This window comes from Sapajus apella, unplaced genomic scaffold (genome assembly GCF_009761245.1).
Source record: "Sapajus apella isolate SASKATOON/1434 unplaced genomic scaffold, GSC_monkey_1.0 scaffold43, whole genome shotgun sequence".
Lineage (NCBI taxonomy): Eukaryota > Metazoa > Chordata > Mammalia > Primates > Cebidae > Sapajus > Sapajus apella.
Window position 1 is genome coordinate 16,645,866 of NW_022436983.1, and position 9,410 is coordinate 16,655,275.

Below are 9,410 nucleotides of genomic sequence, written 5' to 3' on the forward strand. Positions count from 1 at the left end.
CCAGCAAATTCTGTAGTGGGGGTCATCTGGGGCCTACCAAGTACCAGATGCTTCACATATGTCATCTAATTTAATCATCAAGGCAACCATGTGAGGCTCAGAGAAGATACATAACTTACCTGTGGCCCAGTGAGGTTGCTCAGACCTGTAATCCCAGCACTTTGGGAAGCCAAGGTGGGAGGATTGCTTGAGCCCAGGAGTTCTAGACCAGCCAAGGCAACGCTGATACAAAAGAAAAAAATTAGCCGGGCATGGTGGCACACACCTGTAGTCCCAGCTACTCAGGAGGCTGAGGTGAGAGGATCACTTGAGCCTGGGAGGTCAAGGCTGCAGTAAGAGCAGTGATCATGCCACTGCATTCCTGCTTGGGTAACAGATTGAGACTCTGTCTCAAAAAACAAACAAGCAAACAAACCACACACACACACACAAAGAAAAAACACTTATCTGTGATAGCACAGCTGGTAAATAGCAAAGCTGAGGTTTTAACCAGTGTTTATTTCCCAGACTCACAGAGAGAAAGTAACAGGATTACTGCTGTGGCTGGAAGAGGCCAATTCTGCAGTACCCATTGGTTTGCACAAAGCCTCAAAACAGCTGCTGACATGCAAAGCTCTGGGTAAGGAGGCCACCCTGGAGACTGGCTCTGACAGTTACTCCAGGGTGACCTTTAGCAGGTCCCCTAACACCTATGAGCCATGGTGGGGGTGGATCATGGAAGCACCCCCCAACCAGTCCACGTTACCACAGACTGTAAAATGCTGTCCACTAGCGAATAGCCTCTTTTCAAACACTTATTTGCCGCTGTCTTTGTATATGGAGTTGAACCTGCAGTGGAAAACATGATTGACAGGGATTAACATCTAGGCCCCTTGGGGCCCACTTGGATGAACCCTCAGTGGAAGGCAGGATCATGAACAGGGGATATGGACCTACTGTAAGACCAGGTGGCCGGGCGCGGTGGCTCAAACCTGTAATCCCAGCACTTTGGGAGGCTGGGGCGGGTGGATCACGAGGTCAAGAGATCGAGACCATCCTGGTCAACATGGTGAAACCCCGTCTCTACTAAAAAAAATACAAAAAATTAGCTGGGCATGGTGGCACGTGCCTGTAATCCCAGCTACTCAGGAGGCTGAGGCAGGAGAATTGCCTGAGCCCAGGAGGCAGAGGTTGCGGTGAGCCGAGATCACGCCATTGCACTCCAGCCTGGGTAACAAGAGCGAAACTCCGTCTCAAAAAAAAAAAAAGACCAGGTGGCCCCTGGCCCTGATGAAGAAAGTCAGGGTGGGTGTGGGGTGGTGAATGGAGCAATATGGTTTTCTGTCCTGATGGTCCTCCATCTCTCCTCAATCTCTCATCTCTTCCCTGCATAACCTACAGTAGGATGTCTTGAAACCCTTTTTTTCCTTTTCTTTGGAGACGGAATCTCACTCTGTTGCCCAGACTGGAGTCCGATGGCATGATCTCAGCTCACTGTAACCTCTGCCTCCAGGGTTAAAGTGATTCTTCTGCCTCAGCCTCCCGAGTAGCTGGGATTACAGTTGCCTGACACCACGCTCAGCTAATTTTTGTATTTTTAGTAGAGATGGGGTTTCACCATGTTGGCCAGGCTGGTCTTGAACTCCTGACCTCAGGTTATGTGCCCGCCTCAGCCTCCCAAAGTGCTGGGATTACAGGCGACAGCCACCGTGCCCAGAAACCCTTTTTCTGATGCTAGAAATGGCATAGGCATAGAAAACAAAACAAGATTCAGGAAGAACTGGGATCAGGGAGTGGGCAGGTTATTCTAGGGAGTCTGTCGTGCCTTGGGTACCCTCATTGCCACACAACACACATTTTTAGCCCCAAAAGGACCAACTGCCAGCTGGCCAGCGACCATCTCAACTCTGCGTAATGAGTTCCATATGTTTCCAAGAGCCCAGCTAAGCTTTTCCCCAGCCGTTCTTACAGTGTTCTCTCCCTCTCCACCTTCCAACTCGCCTCTTGGCCACCCTTATTCCATTTGCTCCTAATGAGGGTGGCAGTTAACAAGAGACAATGCTTTGGGAAATCACCCTTCCTGACTTCAGTTTTGCAGATCCTGAGGCTAAGAGGCAGCCCCTCGGCCTCTCCAGGTCTCTGCTGCCCCTTCTCTAAAGTGGGAAAAACAACCCTTACTCAGGGTAGGGAGAGCATCATGAAAAGAGCCCTGGATGGGAAGGTGGGAGGCTTGTGTACCAATCCCGACTTGACCACCAACTTGCTGTGTGCCCCTGAGCCGGCTCCTACCCATCTCTGGGCTACATTTGTGATCTCTAAGGGCCCTTTCTTCCATCCCTGACAGGCTTCAGACTTATAACAAATGACAGGCGGCAAAGGAAGAACATTAACTTTCCTGGGTGGCTCCAAGGTAAGGGTCCCCCAGGAATCTTATGACCTCCCTACCCTGGACACCCTCACTCCAAGCCCAGGCTCCCTTTGAAAGTCTGGCCCAGTGAGGGCTTCTGCCTGCAGCATCGGGCACAAAGTAGAAGCAGGGTGGTGGTGAGACGCGGCATCCACAGATGGAAGGACAGCTCCACAGCTCAGGAGTGTGTATGGGGGGGCGCTATGGTTAGCCACTGAGGGAGGTGAATATGAGTTCAGAGAACTCCTCCCTCCTTGTCTGGTTTGTCAAAGGCAACCCCCAAGTCCTGGTCTCAACTTGTCTCACTACCCCGATCCCGACTGCCCACCGACCCTACCCAAAGAAAACTCACAAACCTTGGCCGCTGCCACTGCCTGCAGAGGGACCCCCACAGCCTACTACCCACATTTATCCCTAAAGCCTGCCCCAGGCTGGCGAAACTCCAAATTCGGCCACGCTCTGACCCCTGATCTCAGTCACAAAGAGACTTCGTGACCTTGCCACTGACTGACCTCTAACAGGAGAACTAATCAGAGAACAATTATGCTCGACTCTCAGCAAAGCACCTCAAGGAACTGAGGGGCGGCGGTAGGGAAGGAGAGCCGAGAAGGCAGAGGCTTCCCGGAGGAGCCCAGCGGGCCTGGGGCCACAGTCAGAAGGTTGGGAAGGCCCAGTGTAGGGCACGACGCAGGCGCTCGAGGAATGCGAGTTGCCTGAGAGAACGAAGGAAGGAAGGAACCGGGTGCGATCCAGGGCGGCCCTCGCGGCCGGGGCAGGAAGCGGGTGGGGGCGCGCCAAGGCTGCAGAGGCCCAAGCGCAGCTGGGGTCAGCGACTTTGCTGGGTGGGGGGCCCCCCCAGGCCGGGAGGCTGGGAACCGAGAGGCCACGCTGCTGGCAGAGCGGCGGGGGCGCCGCGAGGCTCCGGATGGGCTGCGAGCCCCGCCCGCAGGCTGCGGAGGGAGCCGGAGCCAGAGCGGAGCCAGAGCTCAGACATCCGGGCGCCAGCGAACACCTGCGAGCGGCCCCCAGGGCCCGCGGGGGGGAGCGTGGGGCGCCGGGAGGGGCGGGGCGGGGAGGAGGTGGGGCCGGCTCGGCTCCGCCCCTCCGGGCTCCGGGCCACGTGGGCCGAGGCTCTGCCCATGCCCGGGCGCCGCGGAGCCGCCGGTGGGGAGTGGCTGTCTCCAGGGAGGTCCGGGAGTGGGCAGAGGGGAGCTCTGGAAGCAGCGCTGCGGGAAAGAGAGCGGCAGGAGGTTTTTAGGGTGTAGCCTGGGGCTTGGGGAAGAGTGGTAGCCACGAGGGGTAATGAGGCCGGGAAAAACAGATAATTGAAGGTTGTCCCGAGCGTCCACGGCTAGAGAGCTATAACCGGCTTTCTGAAAAGGGCACCATTTCTAGTGTCACAGGCATGAATTTGAATCCTGGCTTTATTACTTCGGAGCCTTGTGGCCACCGGCAAGTTACTTCGCCTGTTCTAAGCTAATTTACAAAATAAAGACACCTCCCAAATATCTGCATTCGCATCAGCTCTGAATGTGATCGCATGCGACAATTTCTTATCAGCAGTGAATCTTGTAGTTCAGGAAGCCTAGTGGATACTTTATGCGCCTTATGGTTTATCTGAACAACACACCTGGAAAGGAGGTATTGTCATCCCCCTTTCACAGATAAGGGGGAGTCCTAGGTCTTTCATTCCACAAGAATTCACTGGTGCCCAAGCATGTGCCAGGTTCTCGGAATGGGGAGAAAAAAGCCAATCTGAAGTGAAGGCAAGAACATGAGCTTCGAAGCTAGAGGAAACTGGGTTTCCCAAACCCTGCTCTGCCACCTTCTTGCTCTGTGACCTGGATCAAGTTGTTCGGCCTCTCTGAGTCTTCTTTTCTATAAACCAGGAATGATACCCATCATGGTAGTTTGTGAGGATTAGAACAAAAATGAAGATAAAATAATCTGGCAGGCACTTCCATAGGTGACTATGACAGAAGACACTATCCTCTCTCCAGGAGTTTTCTGACCTAGGGCCAAATTGCTTTCACTCTCTAATGACTAATGGATTGGCATGCTGGTCTATCTTTTGTCCTGGCCACCTGAACAGCTCAGTCCTGGGAGTCCTGACAGGCAATTTCCTTGGAATTAGCTTAATAATACCCCGTAGGTGTGTGATGCATTTCAAAGAACTTTCCCAGCACTATTTTCTGTCCTGGGAGACAGCAGGGCACAGAAGGAGAGAGGATCAGAGAGGTGGAGTGGCTTGCTCAAGGTCACATGGCAGATGACCACCGCAGCTCTTTTTGGCTTTCCGAAACTTCCGAGCAAGCAGGAGGCAACATGCTGTGGCGGAAAAGGGTGTAAGACATTGAGCTCAATGCCTGGTTCTACTGCAGTTAATGGTGTCATGTGGGGCCTGGCATCTCAGAACCACTCCCTTAGGATCAGCTTCCTTCCTTACTTTACAGATGCAGAAACTGAGGCTCAAGAGAGGCAAAGTCCCTAGCCTGAAATTATACAGCTAGGAAGTGACAGAGCAGGGATTTGTGCCCTTGTAAGGCCATCTCCAAAGCTAGCACAGCACACCTATAAAACAGTCCAAGATAGACCCAGCCCATGCCTTGTATTTGGTTTGGGGCAAGGGTTCCTCCCGTGAGGATTGGAGGTTTGCGATTGCTCTGCAAAGTATGTGTATGTGTATTTTCTGAAGACAGTGTTCACACCTTCCATCAGATCAGAGTGACCAGGACACAAAACAGGTTAAGAACCACCGATGAGGCTGGATGGTTGGCAATGACCAGAGAGAGGTTCTCCTCCTCCCCCATGCTCCCGTTCACCCCCAGAAAGCTCACCAGGGTTAAGGAACTAAAGGTGATGATGTGACCTGTTTGTTATGAAATATTGAAGTAATTCATGCTGGGGACCAACACACAGATGAGATCATACCATTAACAGGAATCTCTAGTAAGGCCAGGCACCTGGTGAAGCCCACCTGGGGAGCCACCAGGGGTGTGGAGGAAGGCATGGGTTGGGGTCTTGCCTTCTACCCCACTTCTAAATCAAGTCACTGAAGTTAAGGTTCAAATCCCCTCTATTTCTCAAGGGCCGTGAGAACCTAGTTCAGAAACATTACCCACAGAGCTTCCTTTTTCCTATTTCTGAAAGAGAGACAGGGATGCTTACAGATTAGGTTCCCAATGGAGGTGGTATAGAAATACCAGCAGTAATGAGGACTGTGGAGTCTCTTGCCTCACATTCCTTGTTCAGAGCCGGACTCTACAACCACCTAGCATTAGTGACAGGATTAGTGTTAAGTACTTCCCAACCAGCATCCAAATCTTTCTTATCTGAGACCTCCTCTCTTCTTTTTCCAACTTTGGAAACCCACAAGGAAGCCAGCCCAGAAAGCGAAAAGGAAATGAAACCAGGCCCAGTTATCAGTTTATTCATTTCTGGATTGGTCTATCAACCACCACCCGTGTCTGGGCACCAGGTGAGGCAAACTTGAGGTTCTTTCTGCTCTTACCACATCCCCGGCTAGAAAGGCATAGTGAATAATTAAGTGACAATAAAGTAGAAAGCTACTGATAGATCTCAAGGGACATGAGGCCTCAGTTCTCAACCTGCCTGAGCCCTCAACTTGCACCAGTCCCTCTGGTTTCTCTTCATCTGTGAAATGATGGGGCAGAGCCCAGATCTTTTCTCTGCACCCACCCCTCAATGGACATGGGACTCATCATGAGCCCTTCTTTCACCATCCCATCCTCCTCAGCTGGACATTTTTTCATCTACCTTTTATGGAAACAAGCAAGTTTACTTCCCAAAGCTCCCTAACTTCAGTCATGTGAGAGAAAGCATCATTAGTACTTAAATGGAGACGGGTGTCACATACACAAGTGTTTAAAAATCGTTTATTATGCAAAATGTTAACTTTTATAAAAAGTTTAATATACATCGCATTGTTACAGAAAGTCACCTTCCTGTAAAAAAAGGTACAAAAGCTATATACTCTATTATAGAGTTCATAAATCAGGGCATCAGAACCTTTCTCCAAGGAGACCAGAAGACCAGCTCTGCCGCCGCCTTGGCAGAGTCTGGAGAGCAGCCACTCCCTCCACACCTCCATGCTCTGAAAAGACAGTCCTTAAAACTTGGGGGTGGGGTAGGGGCAGGGTGACGTCGCCCAGTTGGTGGCCAGAGCTAGCTCTGGCTCTTCAGGCCACACAAGTTCACAGTCCTTCGCTCTTGGGCACCAGGTTCAGCCTCCAGGAAGGGGTTTGGTGAAGTCAAGTGGGCAGGGCGAAGTTGGGGCCCATCCATGCCGTCCGGCTTCCGGCAGGAGAGGTTCCCGGGGTCCCAGGCCAAACGGGCGCCAGCACCTGCGTTCTGGGCGGGGGAGGAAAGAAGACCAAGGAGCAGTCAGTTTCCGCCGAGCGCGCCGAGGCGGGGGCCGTCCGCAGACTGGCCGGCGCCAGGGAGGAAACTTGGTCTCTACCTCCAGCTGATAACTCCGCGCCCCACGCTGCCCCCACCCAGTTGGCGCCAAAGACCACAGGCGGAGCTTGCACTACCCCTCCCACTTGGAATTGACACTAGCTGGGAGGGGGCTGTCGAAGACACAGCTCCCTATACAACTCCAAACAGAAAGACTTTAGTCGGACCCGCGTCTACTTTCCCAGACCCTTGGCCACTGCGGGAGGGCAGGAGCTACGCGCGTTTAAGGCTGAAATGCGCATCACATGGAAACTGACTCTGCCATTCATTTCATGCGACCATGGGCAAGCCACTTCCCTCTCTGGCCTCGGTTTCCCTAAACCGAGGAGGTGGCAATCTTTTAAAAGGTCTGCCAACTCCAGGACTTGCCGTTTAAACCTCCTTCTCCACGGGAGGAGATACTCACCAGAAGGTGCCAGGATGGCCGGGTCAGTGGCAAAAGCTCCTTTTGTCATTGGAGATGACAAGTTCCGGAGCGAGCTCGGCTGTCTGAGAAGAGGAAAAGCGGAAAAGTTATATAAGGCAATCGAGGGCTCTGAGGGTCCCACAGCATCCTTGCCTGGGTGTTCAGCCCTGACCCAGCTCCGAGGCTTACCTGGATGGGGAGATGGGGCCCGTCAGGGGGTCCAGGGGCTGGCTCGGCCAGGACCACCTGCAGGTCGAGGATGTAGTCGATGACGCGCTGTAGGATTTCCACCTGGCTAAGCTGAGTGCCCCTCGGGACGCCGGGTACCAGTTCCCGCAGGCGGGAGTAGCAGTGGTTCATGTCGTCCAGCAGGCTCAGCGGCTCCTCCGCCGCCGGGCCCTTGCCTCGACCCCGGGCGATGGCCAGACTGCGTTCCGACAGGCAGCACACCGCCTCGTAGCAGCCGCGCACCGGGCTCAGCGCTTTCATGCTGGAAAGTGAGTCCAGAGGTGCCCAGAGGTGGAAGAAAACCCAAAGAAATCCCCCGACAGTGGCTTGCAATACGTGCACGCTCGCCGCCGCTGGCACTTATAGAGCCCGCTCGAAGGCACGCCCCTTTATGCAAAACGGCCCGCCTCGGCCCCGCCCCCGCCGGCCCTGGGCGTTCACAGCCCGCTTAAATTGCAAACAGGCTTCCTCCGGCTGGTCTGACGCCGAAGACCGCGGAGCCGCGGATTCAAAGAATGAGGAAGCGCTGATACTGGGGAGAGGCGGGCCTCTTCGCCAGCAAGGATTTAAAAATCACTGAAAACCATTAACTTTAAGAATTTGCTTTTTCCTGGCAGCGCCCCAGATCTCTGAGCTTCCCTGCCCCCTGCCAGTCCGCCCTTAGCCCAACACTGGTTCGAACCCACAGCTCCTCCGAGGTCATAAATCCCTGAACAGCAAAGAAGCTCCCCCGCCTTTTTTTTTTTTTTTAAGCAAAAGATTTTTCAAGGGAAACTTGTAAGGAATTAGTGCCGCCTTGTTCCCCAATTTGCTGTTCGTCTGACCTCCAGACTCACTGGCGTCGGGAATTATCTTGTGACCAGAGGGAAAAAAAATTAATTGCGGTGAAGCTGAGGTTACAATGAAGAAAACAGATTTGGGCTAGGCGCTGAGTTTGCAGAAGGAGGAGGGAAAGGGGGTTTGAGCAAAGAACACTATTTATTTGAGCAACAGGGGAAAAGAAGAAAGCCTGAACCCATGGTTTTTGCATGGGGAAAAAAAGCCTGGACCCTCTGCCCCATGAACTCCATAACGAACCAAATATATCCCCAGTTGTGCTTTGTAAGTAAATTTAATTAGCATTTTGGTTAAGATTTTAAATATGGAGGCATAGATGGGACAATTTCGATATAAACCTTTTTAGGAGCCTCCCATTGGGTCAGCAAATTGCTTCCCGTCTCCTCACTTTCCACACACCTCTGTGCGGAAAACAATGGTAATTTCATTGCTCCATTGTCTGTCCCTTTCTGCTATGGAAGGGCGGGCCACCTGAACTTCATTATTCCTAGCCTTGCTGAAGTAGCTCCAGCTTTATCTGAAAGACCAGGAAAGGAACCAGAGGGCGGGCAAACTAAGTCCTGTATTGCAGCAGGACGCTGTGCTCCATATTCTTTGCTTGTCTTCTTGTCACCTCCCTAGACATTTGGGAACCTGCTGTTCTAAGATGCTGGTCATCTTGGAAATGACCAAGTGGGATTCCCCCAATGGTTGCTTTCCTAATGAATCATTGGCAAATATTTATGGAGTCTCTCCGCATAAAACAGTGGCTCCTGCTTTCAACAATCTCACAATTTGGGGAGACAAGATTAACACAGGAAACAAGAGTTCAATAGTGTGTGGCACTGATTAACAGGACAAGGGGAGCTCACAGCTAAAGAGAGTCTGAAAATTGAGAACCCTGGGTTTGTCGTGCTAGCTCTGACAATAATTTGACGTGTAATATTGAACAAGCCCAGGTACCCTGGCTTTAATCATTGCCTTGTGAGTAAAATAGAAGATGGTTGGCCGGGCGCGGTGGCTCAAGCCTGTAATCCCAGCACTTTGGGAGGCCGAGGCGGGTGGATCACGAGGTCAAGAGATCGAGACCATCCT

The 9,410-nt window shown here is 52.6% G+C and overlaps 1 protein-coding gene across 1 annotated transcript; it reads right to left on the reverse strand.

The window, feature by feature from the left end:
- Positions 1-6,255: 6,255 nt before the first annotated feature.
- Positions 6,256-8,172, reverse strand: ID3 (inhibitor of DNA binding 3, HLH protein). The gene is made up of 3 exons (XM_032300773.1): positions 7,461-8,172; positions 7,272-7,354; positions 6,256-6,757 (listed from the first exon to the last, which is right to left on the reverse strand). Exons 1-2 carry the CDS (start codon positions 7,758-7,760, stop codon positions 7,295-7,297), a joined length of 360 nt encoding a protein of 119 aa, XP_032156664.1. The 5' UTR covers positions 7,761-8,172; the 3' UTR covers positions 6,256-6,757; positions 7,272-7,294.
- Between the last annotated feature and the right edge of the window lie 1,238 nt (positions 8,173-9,410).

Excerpts from the sequence above, each read along its gene's own strand:
- ID3 (XM_032300773.1), bottom strand. The coding sequence starts at position 7,760 with ATGAAAGCGCTGAGCCCGGTGCGCGGCTGCTACGAGGCGGTGTGCTGC. Across the intron at positions 7,355-7,460 it reads GGCCCCATCTCCCCATCCAG|ACAGCCGAGCTCGCTCCGGA; the intron begins GTAAGCCTCGGA and ends TCCTCTTCTCAG.